This window comes from Morus notabilis, unplaced genomic scaffold (assembly GCF_000414095.1).
Source record: "Morus notabilis unplaced genomic scaffold, ASM41409v2 Scaffold474, whole genome shotgun sequence".
In the NCBI taxonomy this organism is placed as follows: Eukaryota; Viridiplantae; Streptophyta; class Magnoliopsida; order Rosales; family Moraceae; genus Morus; species Morus notabilis.
Window position 1 is genome coordinate 33,284 of NW_010359281.1, and position 22,310 is coordinate 55,593.

General features: G+C 42.9%; 1 protein-coding gene across 1 annotated transcript; it reads left to right on the plus strand.

Moving 5' to 3' along the window:
* Positions 1 to 15,689: 15,689 nt before the first annotated feature.
* LOC112090798 lies at positions 15,690 to 16,559 on the plus strand. Its single transcript, XM_024162917.1, has one exon. The coding sequence runs from the start codon at positions 15,690 to 15,692 to the stop codon at positions 16,557 to 16,559; it is 870 nt and encodes a 289-aa protein (XP_024018685.1).
* Positions 16,560 to 22,310: the final 5,751 nt, after the last annotated feature.

Genomic DNA, 22,310 nt, shown 5'->3' on the forward strand with positions numbered 1-22,310 from the left:
AATAATACTCCTTCCCAAATAATATTTCTTTTGCTCCCATGTTTCAAGGCTATTATTATTATTATTATATATATATATATATTTACCCATTTTCGTTTTCCACACAATATTTATTTATTTATATATATATATATATATTTGGAATAATACCCCTTAATGTTTCCTTAATCTTCCCTCATACTGTCACATTCCAATTTTTCCTTCACCATTCCTCACCGCCGGCCAAAGGAAAAGGAGAAAGGGCTAGAGACTTATGTAATCCACTTATCCTCCCCCCATTCATTTTCAACCTAGAATCCCTTCTATTCTTTCTCATCCTCAGCCAATAATCCCAAACTCATACTGTCAAAATCACTGCGGAAAGATAAGAAAAGAGAAAAAAAGTTGGAAGGACAAAACCTCTTTTTGTGGTCTAGCCATCCGTAGTGAGGATCACTGCCGCTGCCGTTGCTCCGTTCGTGGAGGGGGATTGTCACTGTTGTCCTACGCCGTTCGTGGAAGGGGTTGCCGCCGCTACTCCACGCCGTTCCCTACCGCCAACTTTTGCAAATTTTGGGTAAGTTCCATTGTCCCTTGCCTTAGGGCTTAGAAGTCCCTCTTTGTCCCTTTTTTCTTTCTTGGTTTGGAAATTATTCGTGGTAATTGCTCTCCTACCGCTATTCTGCTATAAGTAAAGGAGAGATTGTGGTTGGGCTGATGATTTTGGGCAAGTGGGGTTTCCGACCGCATCCTCTGAACAAGATAGTTCTGAAGCAAAACAAGACTTCCTGGCCTATAGGGCAGAGCACCTGGATAACCAGGCATTTGGGTAGTTGGGCTGAAGTTCCTTGGCCCTACTTGCAGGATCTGATTCATCAATGCTACGCTACTTGCATCCGAAAATGTTGGAAGACTAGGACCTAGAATCCCTGTCTGATTTCTGTACATATGAGGCTGAGGTTGAGGTAGTGAAGGCATCAATGGCCCGGCGATTCCCATAGGTGGTAGTTAACTTCCAGTAGATGGAAGTGGAGCTGAAATATTATGAGCTTGAACTGGGGGAAGCTAAGGAGCTGTTGAAGAAAGATCTCAAGTTGTCTGAGCCATGTACGGATGCTGCGGATATTGCACAGGTGGCTGCAGTCTAGGGGATACAAGAGATTGGTTTTGGGGAAGTGAGTTGCACCCATTTTCATTGATCGCCTGGGCAGAGGATATGATTCTGACAAACGTAGCGTGTGGAGGGAATAAAACTCAATCTTGGGGGGTGTTAGGCCATGGTTAAGGGGCTTCGATGTTTTAAGAGCTTTTGTTATCACTCCCCAAAAACTTGTTCTAGAGGGACTCTGTCGAAAGTTATGGAGATTAAAATTCTCGTCGGTCGCTCTAATAGAACCCAAAAACCAGAAAAATCACCAGCCAGAAAGTGGGGCTTTTGATCTGCCCTTCTTCCGTAAAAATGTTATCTTATTTTCTCTCTTTCTAGCGTTCCATAGTTTTTTCCATAGAAAGGGGGACTTTTTATTTTTTTAAATTTTGAACGTAAAAGACAGAAACAAAAGAACCTCATTCTCCTTCCCTCATACTGTCATATTCCTTAATATTCTCCACTGACCGCACAAAAGGAGGAAGAGCTAGAGTTCTCCAAAATTAACTTAATCCCCCTCATTCTTTCTCAAGCTAGAATCCCCACCATTCCCATCTATTTTCATTTGAAATCCCTAAAGTCATTCTGCCAAAATCACTATGGAGAAGAGAAAAAAGTTAGAAAGACAAAACCTTTATTGTGGTCTCAACTGTCCGTGGAAGGGGTCGCCGCCACTGCCCCGCGCCGTTTACGGAGGGAGATACCGCTGCTGTCACCGCCCGTGGAGGGGGTTACCGTTGCTGTCGCCATCCATGGAGGGGATTACCACTGCTGTTCTTGGGCTTAGAAATCCCTCTTTTTTATTTTATTGAATTACTGTGGATGATGATTTTCTTTGTCGTTGGTGTTGCCATTAATCCTTGCCTTTGATCGTGAGAAACCATACTCACATGTCTTATGTTGTTGTATTTGTGCTTCAAAAGAGTCATGACTGTTTTGATGATGTTCTACCGGCTCACCTTAAGAAACTGAAGGTTGCCATTGATGTGAAGCTTTGAAATCTTCTTTATATTGTCGTCCCACTTGTTTTGATCTGCGTTTCGGCTCGCTCTTGGGTCATTACTTTGTGTAAATTGTGCTTTCTCCATTGACTTTTGCTCTTACTGCCTACGGCAGCGAGAAATAATTCTTTCTGTTGTCTCTACGGCAGTAAGAAATAAATGTTTTTTGTTGTCTTGGATATGTTATTTTAGTTGCTTTACTCTACCGTTGCCATGCCCCTCCTTTTTTTGTTGCTTTGATACTTGTTGTGATAGGCTAATCATCATTATTGTGACCTCCGTAAACTTGCAAGCCTTAGTATATTTCTTTTTCAATTCCTCCCGGTGTCTTAGTAATTTGATACTTTTGGCTCGGGACATGCCCTCGACATTACATCAGCTTCCTTTCCCTTTTTTTTTGTTGGCTCCCTGCATTTTTTTTCTTCATACCGCCTCATCACCACTTTTCCCACATTAGCGCCCTTCACCGATCGGAGGAGAGAAAAGGAAGAAAGAGTGAGGATCCTCGTTCGACACCCAGAAAATCTCCATAACCAGCCCATTTCTTCCTCAAATTAGAGTCCCTCACCCATTCTTACTTTCCCCAAACTGTGACCCCCAATATCATTCCATCAAGGACAATACCGAGAGGAGTGAGAGAGGGTTAGAGAGACAAAACCTGTTTTGCATATTCGGTCGTTCATGGAGGAAGCCGTTGTCACCGTTCACCCGTCATTTGTTCATCGTCGGCTAAGGTTTTTTTTCCCTTATTCCTCATTCCGTTGCTGCCATGCTCGTTGTTTTTATCGCCATCTTAAGTTGCTGCACTCGAACACTGCCGTAACTCGGGTGAGGCCCCATGTCCAACACCATTGTATGTCGCAGGATGTTATTATCTCTTTCTTTGCATTTTTGAAAAGCAAAGACATTAAGCCTTGATGCAAGACCGTTGGGAACCATGATAGAGCCATAGATAATGTCATCGTGGACTCATTTAGAAACTGCATTTATTAGTGCCAAGCCATTAGAAGCGCGGTGCAAACCATAGATGCATTCATGTAGTCTAGATTCTCCATAAAGTGTAAACCATAAGGCACCAATGCATAAACCATAAGCATCTCAACGCAAACCATAGGATATGATAGCACAATCAATATGGTGTCGAGGCAAAACCATTAGCATCCTGACACAGCAATAAGGTGTGATAGAACAAACCATAAGCGTCGAGGTAAAACCATAAGAATCCCGACGCAAGCCATAAAGTGAGATAGCACAAACCATAGGCGTCGGGGTAAAACTATTAGCATCTCGGTGCAAACCAAAGGTGCAATCACATGTCCCATATACAATGCGAAGCACATACCAAAGGCGCCGAGGTAAAACCATTAGCATCTCGACGCAAACCAAAGGTGCAATCACATGTCCCATATACAATGTGAAGCACATACCAAAGGCGTCGAGGAAAAAACCATTAGCATCTCAGCGCAAACCAAAGGTGCAATCACATGTCCCATATACAATGTGAAGCACATACCAAAGGCGCTGAGGTAAAACCATTAGCATCTCAGCGCAAACCAAAGGTGCAATCACATGTCCCATATAAAATGTGAAGCACATACCAAAGGCGCCGAGGAAAAACCATTAGCATCTCGGCGTAAACCAAAGGTGCAATCACATGTCCCATATATAATGTGAAGCACATACCAAAGGCGCCGAGGTAAAACCATTAGCATCTCGGCGCAAACCAAAGGTGCAATCACATGTCCCATATACAATGTGAAGCACATACCAAAGGCATCGAGGAAAAACCATTAGCTTCCCGACGCAAGCCATAAGATTGTCAGCGGAATAACCATCATCATCCTGATGTGAACCTTAAGTCATAATCCATAGAGTATGCTTCCCGCGTAGCTCCATCCAAGGTTTCGATGTAAATTCATAAGTCTCGAGGCGCACCTCGGTCAGAATTCCATTAAGCCATTTCCTGTTTTCATAGGTTCCCTTCTCTTTTCTTTGTTGCATTTCGACTTTCGTGATTTATTTCATGTGTTTTGTAGATAAACTGCCACAGAAAATAGATCACTTCCTACGTCAGCCATATTCGCTGCGTCCGGCGGCAATTTCTATTTGCGTTTGTGGCAATTTCTGTCTCTGTTTGGAGGCTGACTGAGCCATCTACTTTGTCTGTCTCTATGCTCTCTTTATTAACTAGTATCTTAGATGTCTTTGGTAGCTCTTTCGGAAGCTTTGTGCAAGCTTTCTTTCTTCATTGCTTCTTAACGTAAAAGACATCTTTCAGCCCCTGTACATTGCCTTGTCCGTGGTTGGTGCTTGCTTCATTAGATTGAGCTACATTACACTATTATTGATCAGGAAACCCCACATTAGGATTGCTAGGGTGTGTTGCATCAGGATTTTCCGCATCGGGCACTGGTCTTTTATTGTGAAATCAGCCTTAAATTGAGTACCTTTATGTTCTCCCAAGATTTCATTTCCATTTCAAGTAATTGACCATAGTGACACCTATGGTAGGTTCTTCTAGCTCCACGAAAAAAACCATTTTCCACCATAGATGAGGGAGTAAGGCAAAAGTATGGTCGTGTGGATTGTGATGAGGTCCAACATACCTTTCCGAGGCATGATGTAGAAGATTAATCAAGCAAAACCCTGAAGTTTGCGATGTTCATTATATCTTCAAGCCTTAAACTACTGTGTGGTTTATGTTGAAGGTTTTCAAAGAATAAGAAAATGTGATTGCTCTCAATGTAAGTTGATGTTCGCCACATTCCCATATATGGACTTCATGCAACACCTTCTGGGATTTGGCGTTATGAAGACACCATAAAGGCTCTCCATTGAAGCTTTTTTTTTTTTTTTGGAAACAAAACATTTTCTTTGGTGAAGTATCTCTGAGCCAACCTCCTTAGCTTATAATCTTCTTTCAAGTCCATTCAAAGAGCCATATTTTAAAGGTACAGATAAAAACCTTTAATCCTGTGTCTGTCGTAAGATATGTGGTGAAAGTTATGTCAAGGGGGCAAAAAAAGCTTCGTCGGGCGGATCTGCTGCATCCGTCGTAGCTATTGCTTCTAGTGCAGTAGCTTATTTGGATACATGGGAGTTGAAGAAGAGAACTTTGACATAGAAAGACCAAGTGAAAGGTCATTTACCTCCAGTGGCAGCGCCTCCAATGAAGATTCATCATTTCCTGCCATCGGAGGTGATTCCATAGCTTTATCTCACTCTTTGAACATCGTTCTGGTATGTTGTTCGCATTTGCTATTTGATTTGGAATAGGTCTGCCTTGGACTAGGTTTGCATTCGACTTCACCGTTTTTCCATGATGAAAATGTTGAGGCCACTTTGTCGTAGTGTAGAGTCATGTCTTGAGATGCCAAAGTAAATGGTTGCCGAGTTTCTTCTCTCTCAATTTGAACTCGAAGCGCCATATCTAAGAGGTGACATGCTCTTTGACAAGGTTGCTTGGGACGTTCATGTCTCGAAAAAGAATTGGCAAACCACAAGAGGCAATGATCATGTCTTTCCTTTCCTTCTTTTTATGTAGGCCGATCACAACAGAGAGGGGAACTCGCTGGCTGCGTCCGGTGCAGCCCCCAGTCCATCTAAAACTGACCTGATGAACTATGAGGGCATCCCACTCGAGGACTACTTTTCACTTGTCAAGATCTCTCTGGATAAAAGCCTCGATTTGTTGCCCTCACCTCATGATGGCACTTCTATCAGTAATGCGGGCGCTGAGAGAGAGAGCTTCGGGGGGTCATTTGATACCGTAATAGTTGTTGCTCAATACGCGAAGTTGGCGATTCTTGTTCGGTGACAGTCTCGCTTGTATTTCACTTCTTTTGGGATCTCTTCATTTGTTTTTTTTAGAGACTTGTAGCTTGGGATTGTGTCCCGTCATTACTGCGTCTGGTGATTACTTTCGATTGAAGATGAATTCTACCGATGATTGCTTCTGTTGGGAGATGACTTATGTCTGATGATTGCTTTTGTAAAGAAATAGCTTGCATTCAGAGGAAAGTTGCGACCAGAGGTTGTTCCTATCCGCGTCTGGGGGTGGTTTCTGTCCACGTCCGTAGGTGGTTTATGTCCACGTTTGTAGGTGGTTTCTGTCCACATCCGTAGGCGGCTTTTTTTTTGTCAAGAGAGAACTTGCATTCAGAAATAATTCGCGTCTAGATGTCGTTCCCGTCTGCATCTGGAGGTGGTTTCTGCCTATGGATAGCTTGCATTCGGAGGTGGCTTGTGTTTGGAATTGGATTTTGTCCAAAGATGACTTTTTTTTTGAAGATAGCCCGTGCTCAATGATTGGTTTTGTCTGATTATTACTTCTGGTTGTAGATAGCCGTTCTTGTTGTTCTATGCTTGTTTTCTGGCAGAGGATGTGTTTGCTTCCATCTGCAGATGGTTTACGTCCAACATTTACTTCATTTGAATGATTTTAGGTACATGATCGACTCTTGAGAAATCCATAAGATTTTCTTCCAGCGGTATTCCCTGTATCGGAGAGTCCACCTCATGATTGGGTGAAGCCCCCAAGTGTCATCAATATAGGTGAGAAAATATCTTCTTGCTTCTGCCGGTGTTTGGTGTTGGGAATGGTGTCCTAGAAGCATGAGATGTGATAGGATATTCATTATTTATTTAATAAAATGGTTTATTCATCATTTTATGTGTATACATTTGTGAATATTTTAAGAATATCAATAAAAATTCCATGATTATTTATGTGACCCTAAACATTATATATAAGTGTTATATACGAGAGGATAATGTTTAAGGATAATAATAAAAAAGAGATGTTCGTAATGATTTAATTAAAGTTTAGAATCTTTAATTAAAACATTATTAATACATGTCATTCCCATTTAAAATGAAACGGTGTTATCTGAACTGTTAATATAACGAGATATTGAATAAGTGTATTACGCACAATGAGATTATGTGGAACAAGAACACAGACACAATATGAATTTCTAATAATTTTTGTTAAGTATAGAAATTCTAATTGAGTTTACCGATAATCATATATAGAATGATCTTAATCCTGAGTTCTTAACAAACTCTTATTTATGGATTTGTGTTTTTTAATTTACTCGGTATGAATTCCGAGACCCTGAATCCTATTCCTTGTATTTTGGAGACATGATGAAGTAGGTAACCGGGAATGTTATTATACGAGATGGAATCCATTCCTTCTTGAGAAAGAAGCAGATAAATAATTCTCTTGAGTGTTGATTCGGTACTTGGATTAGTAAGAGCGCTCTGGTTCATGAATGTGTTTTTATGAACCACTATCCATTAGAGAATTAACGGTACTCAAGGATGAAGATATAATTAGAGAGGTTAATGGATTTTTACCTAGCTCTAATTATGAATTATTTATGGAAGATTGATTTATATGCAATGATTATATCAAATGGATACTTCATAGTTTAGAAGTAATTTATGTCTATAATTTCGAGAGTACAATTTCAAGTTTATGGTGGAGTAACGATTAGAATTAATGGAATTAATTAATTAATTAAAGTGTTTAATTAATTATTAATTTTATTGAAGCCCGGGATTATAGGTCTATTAGTCCACGCGTCGTCCTAGTAATTCTACTAGACATAAAGGGCAAAATGAGAATTTTAGAGTTACAGAATTCTAAAATTAAACACTCGAAGATAATTAATTGATAATTAATTATTATTTAAATAATGTGATTATTTAAATTTGAATTTGAATTGTGAACACAATTTAAATTTATCCTTTTAAACTCATTTGATAAGTTGTTCAATTTATAATTCAAATTAATTTAAGTTTGACTTAAATTCGAATATGAATTTGAATCAAAATTAGACTGTAGGATAAAGGATAATTTTCTCTTCCTTCCTTATCTAAAATTGGCGCCACACAAAGGGATGACATCTTCTATAGGTGGCCGACCATACTAGGATAAAGGATTGAGAAATTTTATTCCAAATTCAAATAGGAGATAATTAACAAACTTTATCTTGGAGATAAAGATTAGATTCCTTCTAGGAGTTTGACTTCTACTCTATAAATAAGAGAATGATAGAAAATTGTGAGACACAATTTTTGACCTATATTTTATATTGTGGCCGAAATTCTCTAGTATAGTGAGAGGAAAATTTTTCTCCAAAAATTCTACATCGTGCATGCGTTGGTGTTTGTGAAAATTTGAGTGTTTATTCTAACCCGTTTTGTCTCAGGTGTGCCCACACACACGTCTTCGTGGATTCTAGGAATTGACATGGAAGACATTGGTTTTCTAAACACAAGGCTTTAGAGCAAGGATTGTTCGAGGTCAAAGAACTCAAGTTATCATCTTAATCGGCCGCCAGGTATTATTCGTAATTGAGTTCTTAATAAATGAATTAATGTGATTAATTTATTCGTGCATAAATTAATATAATCTATAGAGTATCTCAAAGGTTTTATGAAGATTTTTGTTATACTTTATCCGCTATCTCCACGCTTCCGCATCCGAATTTGATTCGAAAACCAACACTATTAACCTTAAATTTTAATAGTCGAACTAAAATGCATGTTATCTATTTTATATGGTGTTGATGAGTTTAAAACTAATGAGTATCATGGTTAATTATCTTTCCACCAAACAATGAGTATGCTTTGGGAGAAGGAGGGAAATAGGTCAAGATTTAAGAGAATTTAAAATTAATAGGCCAATGTTTAAGAAAAGTTAATAAGTAGGCCAATATGATGTAAATTCAGACTTACAACCACCTAAAATTCTAAAAACACCCTTATAGGAAATTTCTCCACCTCTTGAGCAACCCTACTCTCGCACGCCCCTATCTCTCTTCCCCCCCCCCCCCCCCCCCCCTCCCATTTCCTTTAACTGAAATAAAACTAGACTGTTCAGTGGGTAACAGATGCCACACATGTATGTACAATCCTTGGGTTCTTAACCTAAAGCTCTGATACCACTCCTGTCACGCCCCCCCAAACGAGGTGGGTGACGTGGAGCTCGATTTGGGATTAATAAAGCAGGTTCCCAACTGGGCCCCACACTTAACTGCATTAAATTATGAATAAATTACATTACAGAATCCCGGAGCCTCTGACACACAGGGCTCCACCCCACAGGACATACAGTATCGTACATACATGCTCATGTAAATAATCATTACAACAGACATCAACCACAGTCTAGTAAATTCAAATATTACATAAGTTTACAGAATTTCTCAAATTCCTTACATTTGTCCAAGAGGATGTCCACGATCCTCACTTGATTCTAACAGCAACACAACTCAGCTGCTCCGTAGCGATTATGCAGCTACTGTGCACCGCTCCTAGAATCTCCTGGAGGGGTTTAATACATTTGAAACATAAAACGTGAGCGAAATACCCAGTAGGATATAATTTGAAATAAACGTTATAAATAAATGAATAATAAGTGAGCGAGGGAATAGATAAATGAATAAGTAAATAAAATAAAACATTCAGTTCCAACAGATAGCCGGAACCTCACATCCTTTTTCTCAAAGGAAATATAACTAAAAATAACCATGTTATAGGCTTCAGCAAGTAATTAGTACAAATTACTTACCTAACCAAGTGCCTCGCCTACCCGGACCGGTTTCGGGTTCTGCCCCCGAGGATGCACTCTCCGCATCCTATCTAGGCTTACAGCAATAGACTCTATTACCAGTTCACAAGATCTCTTTACTTAAGAAATTATTCATTAACATCTTGAAATCGTTAATATGACCCCACGAACTACTCAAGCCGTGGACCCCATGACTGGACAAGCCATGAGGTTCCATGACTAAACAAGCCATGGTTTTCAAAACGTTTTTCTTTCACAAACCAATCCCTTTCTTTAAAACATTTTCAAGGCCGAAATCCTTTTTGAAAACAGGCTCACAAGGAAAAGGGATAGAAATCCTACCTCGCACAATCAAACCTGGGACTAGCGTTGCCTTTTCCGGCTTCCGCTTCCTCAAGCCCCTTCAGTCTGAATCCTCAGCGATCACTGATGCAAGACAACACTTTAGGATCAATTCTCATTCCTAAAGTAATCTAAATCTCAATTTTCAACCAAGATTTCTTATTAGTGTGCCCTAATCCATTTTCATGTTTCAAATTATCATTCCAAGGGTTTTCAATCTCAAAACAAGGATTAAAGATGCTAATCCATTCATCTCAAGTCCCCAAATGAAGCTAATTTAGGTTCTTACCGAAAATAGGGGTCAAAACAGCAATTTCAGGCCAAACAGGGTCAAACCCCGTGTCAACCGGTCGACCGGTGACAGAGCAGTGCAACACTACCGGTCAACCGGTATTGTGCACACCGGTTGACTGGACCGGTCGACCGGTCAGCCTACAGTCCGGTTGACCGCATTAGTCGATCGGTTTCCATGTGATCCAGTCGATCGCACATGTCGACCGGTGGAATCAGCTGTGTGAGAAAAGCTCGCAGAAATCAGTCCAAAACCTGCAAATCCAGTCACAAATTGAGATATTTCAAAAGAAAACCACTAGATCTGGGTTCTAGGTCCTAAAACAAGTCTAAAGAACCCAAGATCTCCAATTTCTACTTTAGTTTTACTCAAAAACCATCAAAATCCGGTTTGAACCAAAATAAGTTTTGAAATCTAAAAACTTGAGATTCAAGAGAGGTTCTTTCAGTAATCTTACCTCGAATCATTCTCTTGATGTTGAAAACACTTTGAAATTCGTCTTTGGCTCAAAATCTGTTTGATTTGGGACACAAAATGGGAGTGAGAGAGAAAGAGAGTGAGAGTGAAGGAGAGAGAGAGAGAGAGTGCACGGGAAAGGAAAGAGAAAGGAAGGAAAGAAAAGAAAAGGAAAAAGAAAAAGAAAAGACATGTGTACAATATTTTTAAAAGCAGTCCAGAAATACGCCCATACACACTTCTAGTTTAAAATAAATTACTGAGAATAATTTAAATACCTTAGAACTATTTAAACTCACACGTGTCAGAAACATTTATTAATTAAACTCAATTAATAATCCAGATTAGGCACACTAATAACCTCAATTATCTTAATTAATCTCAATTAATTCTTCAGGGTGTTACACTACCTCTACCACTCTCTCTCTTCCTTATCTCTCACCATCATTGTACACGGTAAATCTACGTACAAACCTAGATTTACCAAATTAGAATCACTTGAAAAAAAAATACAAATTCTCGTGGTAAAATTATGGATATGCTTGCTAAATCCAGGATTTGAGCATATGCTTTTCCAACTTATCTTTCTTCTAGGCTATGACTTGTTCTCGTTTTGTCCTTCAATAGGCAGCCATTTAAGATCCATTATTATATTATTAACCTATATAATTACTTTGCTCATAGGGCCCTCTCACAAATGAAGCTAAAGTACAAAAGGTAATTTGTTTTGCTTTCTGTTACACCATGGTCGAGCAATCGACCATTCCCTCGAACGACAAGTGCCGAGGACTCCCCGTTGAGAATCGGTCGCTGGCGTCAAGGGAACCACTGTAGCTAAAGTGCCATTTGGACATCGAGAGCCCATTCGGGGCGATGGACGTCGAGCACCATGACTCGACTTGTGGTGGCCATTACGTCGAGGCAACATGTCTAGTCAAATCCATCAACAATCTTGTCAACTCAGGGAAGGATACACTGTGCCAACTGCTACTATCGCAACCAGGAAATCAGGTAGTCGGTAAGAGAGGTTGGCCTGATTTCCTGAGATTGTCATCATGAAAATGCACCTACGCCACCCCTAAATCTCGGGAGAGAAGATTGCTCCCTCAGGAAATACAGATGAGATCATTATATGTAAAGGCCTATAAATAAAGCCAAAGAGACCCATTGAAGGGTTACGCACTATTCCATTGTAGAAGGAAGAACTTGTAATCTCAGAAAGAGTGGTGCATCCACTGTTAGGAATGGTGTCCTAGAAGCATAAGATATAATAGGATATTTATTATTTATTTAATAAAAGAGTTTATTCATCATTTTATGTGTATATATTTGTGAATATTTTATGAATATCAATGAAAATTTCATAATTATTTATGTAACCTTAAACATTGTATAAAAGTGTTATATACGAGAGGATAATTTTTAAAGATAATAATAAAAAAATAATGTTTATAATGAATTTAATTAAAGTTTAAAATTTTTAATTAAAACATTATTAATACATGTCATTCCCATTTAGAATGGAACGGTGTTATCCGCACTGTTAATATGGTGAGATATTGAATGAGTGTATTTCGCATAATGAGATTATGTGGAATAAGGACACAGACACAATATGAATTTCTAATAATTTTCGTTAAGTATAGAAATTCTAATTGAGTCTATCGATGGTCATATATAGAATGATCTTAATCTTGAGTTCTTAACAGACTCCTATTTATGGATTTGTGTCTTTTGATTTACTCGGTATGGATTCTGAGATCCTGAATCCTATTCCTTGTATTTTGGAGACATGATGAAGTAGGTAGCCGGGAATGTTATTACACGAGATGGAATCCATTCCTTCTTAAGAAAGAAGTAGATAAATAATTCTCTTGAGGGTTGATTCGGTACTTGGACCAGTAGGAGCTCTTATTCATGAATGTGTTTTATGAATAACTGTCCATTAGAGAATTAATGGTACTCAAGGATAAAGATGTAATTAGAGAGGTTAACGGATTTTACCTTGCTCTAATTATGAATTATTTATGGAGGATCGATCTATATGCAATGACTATATCAAATGGACACTTCACAGTTTAGAAGTAATTTATGTCTATAATTTTGAGAGTGCAATTCCAAGTTTATAGTGGAGTAACTATTGAAATTAATATAATTAATTAATTAAAGTGTTTAATTAATTATTAATTTTATTAGAGCTTGGGATTATAAGTCCATTAGTCCCCGCGTCGTCCTAGTAATTCTACCAGACATAAAGGGCAAAATTAGAATTTTAGAATTACATAATTCTAAAATTAAATACTAAAAAATAATTAACTGAGAATTAATTATTATTTAAATAATGTGATTATTTAAATTTGAATTTAGACACATCTAGATTTATCCATTTAAACTTATTTGATAAGTTATTCAATTTAAAATTCATATTAATTTAAGTTTGACTTAAATTAGAATTAGAATTTGAGTCAAAATTGGATTGCAGGATAAATGATGATTTTCTCTTCTTTCCCTATCTGATGATTAGCGCCTACACAAGGATAATCCCTATCTGATATTGGCGCCTATACAGGGATAAAATCCCCTATCTTGGCCGGCCACATTAAGGATAAAGAAGATGAGATTTTGTTCCAAATTTAAATTAGGAGATAATTAACAAGTTTTATCTTAGAGATAGAGATTGGGTTCCTTCTAGAAGTTTGACTTCTACTCTATAAATAAGAGAATGATAGAAAATTGCGCGAGATAATTTTTCAAAACAATTTTTGTCCTAATTTGAATAGGGTGGCCGAAATTCTCTTAGAGCAAGGGAAGGAAAAAAAAATTTCTAAAAAATTTCACATCGTGCATGCGTTGGTGTTTGTGGAAATTCGAGTGCTTATTCTAACCCATTTTGTCTCATGTGTGCCCACACACACGTCTTCGTGGATTCTAAGAATTGACGTGGAAGACATTGATTTTCTAAACATAAAGCTTTGGAGCAATGATTGTTCGAGGTCAAAGAACTCAAGTGATCAACTGAGTCGGCCTCCAGGTATTTTCCTAATTGAGTTCTTAATAAATAAATTAATGAGATTAATTTAATCGTGCATAAATTAATATAATCTATAGAGTATTTCAAAGGTTTTATGAAATTTTTTGTTATACATGATCCGCCTCCCCCCACGCTTCCGCATCCGAATTCGATTCGGAGACCAACATCCACAAGTGGACTAGACCAAGAAACCTTACCGAACCACTATAATTCTTTGTCTTATTTACATTATTTCATTGCTTTAATCTCTAATTAACCCGTGAGTGTTACTGTGAGAATTCCCGTAGAGGTAATTACGAGTTTTTAGAAAAACACCGTCAACAATTGGCGCTAGAAGGAGGGTCCCCAAACCCAAAAATCTAATCCAGTTTTTTTAAAAAAAATAGAAACAGGAACCATGCCGCCCAGGAATACTCGCGAAAAGACGGCCAACCAGAAAAGCCAGGCTGACCAAACTCCTACCGTCACAGGGATTTCAACGAATCCACCCTTAACGGCCGCTAGAAATCCCCTGACCATATTGACCAGCTTCAAAAGTAGGTCGAAACGCTCGCTGTCACCGTGGAAAGGATGGCTACGACCTTTGCCGGGTGGGATCAAGGGCAGAACCCGATGCCACCCTTGGAGGACGCGCCGATGACACCGGTGAACGCCGCTGCGGGGAACCAAGAGATTGGTGATCAACGCGGTGACGCTGAAGAAGTCGGTGACAGTGGAGCCAACAATCCCCGCCCGACCAGGTAGAACAGACTTGTGGGGAGCAAATAACCGGAGGCAAGGAGGAGAACACTGGAGCAGGCTGTGGCTCAAGCTGTGAATAACAGGGACGTGCCCCCTCGACCGCAGCAGGACGCAAACAGGAGGAATGTTGTCCCAGTGGAATCCTCGTCTGCGTGCGGGAGAGAACTCAAGACAAAGCTAAACGCTCGACGTGACAAAGGCGTTCAGCAGACTAGGGAGGAAGAGCTCACGGCCGAAAACAAAGCCCTGGCTGAAAAGATGGCCAGGCTAGAAAAGCAAATAGGGAGTCGATTGAACAACTTTGAGCATGTCGTGGGAAAGGTGGCCGAAGCTGTAAACGTCGACGTCAAGATGTACACATCCTATGACCACCCATTTATAGAAAGCATTATCCGGGTACCATTGCCCAACAAGTACAAACCGCCCCCATTCCCCTGTATGACAGAAGGAGTGATCCGGATGATCACTTAGAAGTTTACACAGGGCACATGGTCTTGCATGGTTACCCCAAGGAGGTTATGTGTCGGGCCTTCAGGAATCATCTTTCTGATTCTGCCAGGAGATGGTTCAGGTCCCTGAAGCCAAATTATATTACTAGCTAGGACGATTTAAAGAACGCCTTCCTGACTCAGTTCATAGGCGTCAAAAAATACATCCCACCTAAACAAAACCTGTCAAGGGTGTACCAGGGGCCTCATGAATCCCTAAAGGACTGGATAGCCCGATTTGGGGAACAGGTGGCCACTACTGAGGGAATCTCTGATGAGGTAGCCTTAATGGGGGCACTGTCGAGCATGAAGAAGGACATCCTCTACAGTACAGACCTCAATCGGAAGCCACCCCACACCTACCAGGAATTACTGACAAGGGCGCAGGGATTCATCAATGCCAAGGAGGCTAAGAAGGGCTTAAAGAACAAAGCGGTAGCCCCTGCCAAGGAAGAGGTAGGGCAGACGAGCAATCAAAACAACAATAAGAAGCACCGAGGTAATCATCAGGTGCAAGCCGAGCAGAGGTACAACCCGGCTCCAAACAATAGGGGTGGCAATGCCTCGATGAGCCAGGGGGATAATAAGCGACCAAAGCCGTAAAAGTATGACGCCTACACCCCCTTAACCATGGGGATCGAGGATGTCTATCACGAGATTAGTCACCTCCAAGTCCTGCGTCGATTGCCGCCACTGAAGTCTGACCCGATGCTGAGAAACCAAAACAAATATTGTAGGTTTCATAGCGAGAGTGGGCACACCATAGCCGAATGCTATGACCTGAAGGACGGGATCGAGAGATTGATCCGAGAAGGGAGGCTCAGTGAGTACCGAGCCGACTGTCAGAACAACAATAATCGATGCAACAATGACCGACGGGAGGATCAGAGGCATGACAATCCGCCCGAATCCGTCGGTGTTATAAGAACGATTTTCGGAGGGCCATACCTCGGTGGCACCTCTCACCGTGCACAAAAGGATTACGTGCAAGAGGCGAGGGACAAGTTCAACCGGAGGGTCATGAACGTCTCCGGAAGAGAGGCCAAGGCAGCGCGATACGAGGAGGCCGAGATCAAGTTCTTGGAGGCCGATGTGAATGGGGTGCATTTCCCCCAAAGCGACGCTCTAGTCGTGGAGGCCATGATCGGTAACCACACAGTTTGCCGTATCCTGGTCCACAATGGTAGTTCGGTGGACATCTTGTACTCCAGCTGCCTCGACAAGATGGGGATTCCCCGCGTGAGGCTGCAAAACAACGCACAGCCTCTATATGGCTTCACCGAGGACAGTGTCATCCCAGAAGGGGTGATAGAGCTACCTATGACCATTGGAGACCGATCACAGACCTCGACTATAATGTCAAAGTTCTTGGTGGTGAAGGGAGGTGACCAATACAACGCGGTCATAGGGCGCCCAACCTTGAGGTCATTAAAGGCGGTTATGTCAATCTATCACCAGATGATGAAGTTTTCGACTCCCACCGGGATCAGAAAAGTCTGAGGAAACCAGTACGAGTCGAGGCTCACATACTTGGAGACGGTCCGCCACTACACCGAGCTGACGCAGGTAAGGAGAGAAATGAGAATGGTGGCGACCGGGGCAGGAGAATTCGATTTAGACCCGAGGCTCCCAGGAGAAGAGACAGGAACAGGACCGGTCAAGGAATTGATCGAGGTCCCTATTGACGAGAAAGAACCTACAAGAAGGCTGAGGGTGGGCTTGAAGCTTAAAGAATAGAGCCGGGAAGGATTGGTCGAGTTCCTCAGGGACAACCTCGACGTGTTTGCCTGGACTCACGAAGACATGGAAGGGATAAGCCCTGATATCATGTGCCACAGGCTGAACATCGACGAGAAGTGTACACCCAAGAGGTAAAAGCGTCGACCCATGAACACCGAGCGGTACGAGGCCCTACGAGAAGAGGTCGACAAACTAATTAGGAATGGCTTCATTCGAGAAGTCCTATATCCCGAATGGGTATCGAACCCCGTATTGGTACTGAAGCCCAACGGGAGCTGGAGAACATGTGTCGACTTCAGCAACTTGAACAAAGCCTGTCCCAAGGACAGCTTCCCGCTGCCAAGGATAGATCAGCTGGTCGACGCTACCACGGGGCACGAACTCCTGAGCTTCATGGACGCATACTCTGGGTACAACCAGATACCAATGTTCGACCGCGACGAGGAACATATGGCATTCGTTACCGACAGGGGCCTTTACTACTACAAAGTCATGCCCTTCGGTCTCAAAAACGTGGGAGCAACCTATCAACGCCTCGTCAATAAGATGTTCGCAGAACAATTGGGAAAGTCAATAGAGGTGTATATGGATGATATGCTGGTGAAGAGCAAGAAAAATGAGGACCATGTGGGGGATCTCAAGGGAATGTTCGACGTCTTCAGGATGTACAAGATGAAGTTAAACCCCCACAAGTGCGCGTTCGACGTCGGGTGAGGAAAATTCTTGGGCTTTATGGTGTGTGGTCGAGGAATTGAGGCCAACCCGGAAAAGATACAGGCACTCCTCGACATGAAGTCGCCAAGGAAGCCTAAGGAGGTTCAAAAGCTGATGGGTTATGTGGCTGCACTTAATAGATTTATCTCGAGGTCCACGGACAAGTGCATACCATTTTCGATACCATGAGAGGAAGCAAGTCGTTCCAATGGACGGAGGAGTGTGAACATGCATTCCAACAATTGAAGGAACACCTTGGGAAACCGCCTCTGCTGTCCAAACCGGCAGCCGGAGAAGTGCTGAGCCTGTATCTGGCGGTCTCAGAATACGCCGTTAGTTCGGTGTTGATCCGCGAAGAGAAGAAGATGCAACTGCCGGTGTATTACAACAGCAAGCGCCTCCTCGACGCGGAGACGAGATATCCCCATATGGAAAAGCTCGCCCTTGCCCTGGTTGTGACATCGAGGAAGTTACGCCACTACTTCCAGGCCCATAGTATTCAGGTCTTGACAAATCATCCTCTCAGGCAAGTACTACAAAAGCCCGCCACTTCTGGTCGACTGCTTAAATCGTGCATAGAGCTTAGCCAATTCGATATCGACTACAAGCCACGGACCGCCATCAAGGGCCAAGCCCTGGCTGACTTTGTGGCAGAGTTCACAGGGTTTCCAGATGGAGTAGAGGAGGCTAATGCGCCGCAACGGTGGAAGCTCTACGTCGATGGGAGCTCTAATGACAACGGCAGTGGAGCAGGACTGGTATTGCATACGCCTGAGGGACACAAGATAACCTCGGCCATCAGGTTTGAATTTCATGCGTCTAATAACGAAGCTGAATATGAGGCGTTGCTGGCTGGGCTCCGGTTAGCAGAGCACTTAAAGGTGGGAAACATAGACATTTTCAGTGATTCGCAGCTGGTTGTGAATCAAGTGAAGGGCCAATATCAGACCCGGGATGAGAAAATGGCCGCGTACCTCAAGAAGGTCAAAGAAGCCTTAGAAACATTCACAGCCTATGACATACAGCAGGTGCCAAGAGCGGAGAATAGCAACACCGACGCTATTAGCCACGTCAAAGGATGCTGAACTGTTAAAGATAGTGCCCGTGGAAGTTTTAAAGGTCCCTACCACCGAGGGAAGGCCAAAAGTCATGCCAGTGAATCTCCAGTGGAGTTGGATGGACCATATTATCAAATATTTAGTCGACGATGAGCTCCCGGAAGATAAACAGCTCGCAAAGAGGATGAGATATCAAACGTCGAGATACACAATGCACGACGATACTCTTTATCAGAGGGGCTACTCGATGCCCTTGCTCAAGTGCCTCGGCGAAGAAGAGGCAAAGAAGGTGCTCTCAGAAGTACATGGCGGGATATGTGGAAACCACACAGGGGCAGTCCCTAGCCTACAAAATACTACGGCAGGGGTACTACTGGCCTAAGCTAAAAAAGGATGCAGCTGAGTATGCGAAGAGGTGCGAAAGTTGCTAAAGGTATGCCCCTACCCCTCGACTACATTCAGAGGACTTAACGTCGATAGTCTCTCCCTGGCCTTTTGCTAAATGAGGGATTTACCTTATTGGTCCACTACACAAAACCCTGGGGGATATAAGTTCACCATTGTGGCCATCGACTACTTTACCAAGTGGATGGAAGCCGAGCCATTGACAACTATCTCAGAGGAAAAATGTACCAACTTCATATGGAACAACATAGTTTGCAGGTTTGGTGTACCACACTCCTTCGTGTCTGATAACGGGAGACAATTTAACAATGACAACACCAACCAGTTTTGTGAACTATTGGGAATTCATAAGAATTTTTCCTCTGTTATGTACCCATAGTCCAACGGGCAGGTCGAGGCCGTCAACAGAATCATAAAGGTCACGCTTAAGCGACGCCTCGATAGCTACAAAGGAAAGTGGGCAGATGAGTTGCCGAAAGTCTTGTGGGCCTACCAGACGACAAGTAGGACTACCACTGGGGAAACTCCCTTCTCGATGGCCTACGGGGCAGAGGTAGTCCTTCCAGTCGAGGAATCCATTCTGACTAGCCGAGTAGCTCGGTATCAGGAGGAGAGGAACGCCGAGCTAATGGGCTTGGAGCTCGACCTTCTAGAAGAAAGACGCACGGATGCTCAGCTAAGACTCACCACGTACCAAGTCAGAATTGCTAGGTACTACTACAACAAAAAGGTCAAACGAAAGCGCTTCGGGGTTGGAGACCTAGTCTTACGTGTGGTAACCCCAAATACCAAGCCCAAGAACTCTGGTGCCTTATGCTCGACTTGGGAATGACCCTACAGAATAAAGGAGGTCGTGGCCAACGGGTCGTATCGACTTGCAGAGCTTGATGGTCGAGACTCAAACACACTTGGAATGCAGACCAGCTGAAGATCTACTACCAATAATTGTGTAGGAACGTCGACCAAAAAGGTTAAACTTAGTACTTTTTACATGTTTCCTATTTCGTTTTCCCTCATCGCAAGTTGAAAGGTCGACTTGTAAATTCTACATAAATAAAAAGCAAATTGCATTGTCTACTTAGTGAACTCTATTTTGCGTCACGACCGACTTTGTTATATAGGCTCAACCATCTACTAGCTACGTCGATACGTCGAGCTAAAAATTGTTGATACGTCGACCCAAACAATTGTCAATACGTCGACCACGATAAGTCGATACGTCGACCAAATAAAACTGTCGATACGTAAGCTAAAAAATGTTGATACGTTGACCCAAACAATTGTCGATACATCGACCATGATACGTCGACCAAATAAAAATGTCGATACGTCGGCTAAAAATTGTCGATACGTCGACCTAAACAATTGTCAATACGTCGACCGCGGCGCATCAAAGACAAGCCTAAGGCTTTTTTTTTTACGAGGGGGTAATAAGGCAACAATTGACGAGGGGGTAATAAGGCAACAAGGCCGACAATAGCCCCCCCCAAAAAAAACCCCTATTAAGGTGGCGAGCTCTGGTTCAACAAGGCCGACAATAGGCCCCCCCCCTCCCCAAAAAAAAAACCCTGTTAAGGTGGCGATCTCTGGCTCAACCATACTTAACCAAAATTCGTCACAAAATCTTCACAAAATAGCTAATCTACAGTATAAATACGCAAAATAGGCAAGCATGAGCATGTATAAAAAGAAATAAGAATAATATAGGTCTCGACCTTATGGTCGTTACAAACCAACGAATAGTCTTGGCCTCACGGCCTTTCAAAAAAAAAGGAAATAGAAGCAACAAAAGTTGAGGAAACCCCTCACTGCTCGCCACCATCCTCTAGTGCCCGCTCGCCACCATCCCCCGGTGCCTGCTCACTGGCGTCTCCCAGTGCCTGTTCGCCGTCGCCTCCTGGTTCCTGCCCAGCGTCCTTAGTTTCCTGGTCCAAATCGACCACCTCCACGTCCTCGTTGTCAGAGTAATCAAGGAAGGATAGGTTGACGTCCAGACGTTTCCTCTGGAAGCGGTCGAGGATTTGCTCCCCATCAGACTGCATCAAGGACAGCTAGAGTTCGTCAAACTCAACGGAGGCCTAGTAGGCATCGAGCCTCTGGTTAACAAGCTCCTCGAAGGCCTCTGAGGATTTGAACCACTCCACCTGTCCATCGTTCAGGTCCTTGAGCTCCTGAGACGTCTTGAACGACTCCATTTTGGTGTCGACCAAACGGTAGAACTCCCCGGAGGCCATGAATTCCCTGACCACCTTGGAAGTTGCTTCCCTCTGCCGCTGCTGGAACTCGGGAGATGAGAGGTATGCCTCAACTGCCTTGGAGCTCCCCTGCTGAAAACCCTCCTTGAAGCTATCGGCCTTCTCTGTGGCGATCTTCTCCCCAAGGGACTGCACCTTGGCTTTCTCGACCTCCAAGTCCGAGGAGAGCTCATCCCGGACGGCGTGAAGAGCAATAAGCTCCTCTTCGGTGGTCTTTGACGTCGTCTCCCGCTGCACAAGGGTCTCCAGCTCTATGTAGTTTTAGAGGGCAAGCTCAAGGGCCTGAGCACCAAAAGGAGAAGGGAACACGGTTAGGGCGTGGAAACCGGATCCTCAAAAAAAAAAGAAAAAAGAGGAGAAGGTCGAACAGTGAGGGCAGAACGTACCGAGATATGGCACGTCACAGTTAGGCGCTGACGCTCCATAATACATTTCCCGGCGAAAGTGTCCCAGGAATCCGGGTGGAAGTGTGTGTAGATGGCTTGGATGGGAAGGCTGAAGCGGGGAGGAAGCCGCAGAGCAGAGTGGAGATGCCGAGGGACCACGTCTGTGATCAAGAATTCGGGGTCATCAATTTTCGACCCCGGCATCACCAGGCGGTTCTTCGGTGCAGGAGGAACTGCCAAGTTGGCAGCCACCGCGACACCTTTCCCCTTTTCCAGGCGCCGAGATGGCTGGGACGAGGACCCCTCAACCGCAGCCGGATCTTGAGACTTGTCAACCCTTGTCCTCTTAGGGGATGGGTCAAACACGTACATCCCCCGGGGGAGAACTTCAGCGACACCGGGAGCGGGAGAGACCTGGATGGACGGTCAGCTCGACGTCACATGAGGAGTCTCTCTCCCTCTCTTCTTCTTCAGCTTTGGGGGGATGGTATACCTCATGTCGGATGGCACGGGTGCATAAAAAAAAGAAGAAAGGGTCAACCCAAAGATCCTTCGACCATTTCCCTTGGCTTCAGCTAAAAAGATGGGAAGAAAAACCCAACTTACCACTGAGAAGATCCGCGGGAGGACCGACGGGCTGGCAAGGAGTGTCGAGGAGTACAGACAAGCCGTGCCACAAATAGTTCTCAGAGG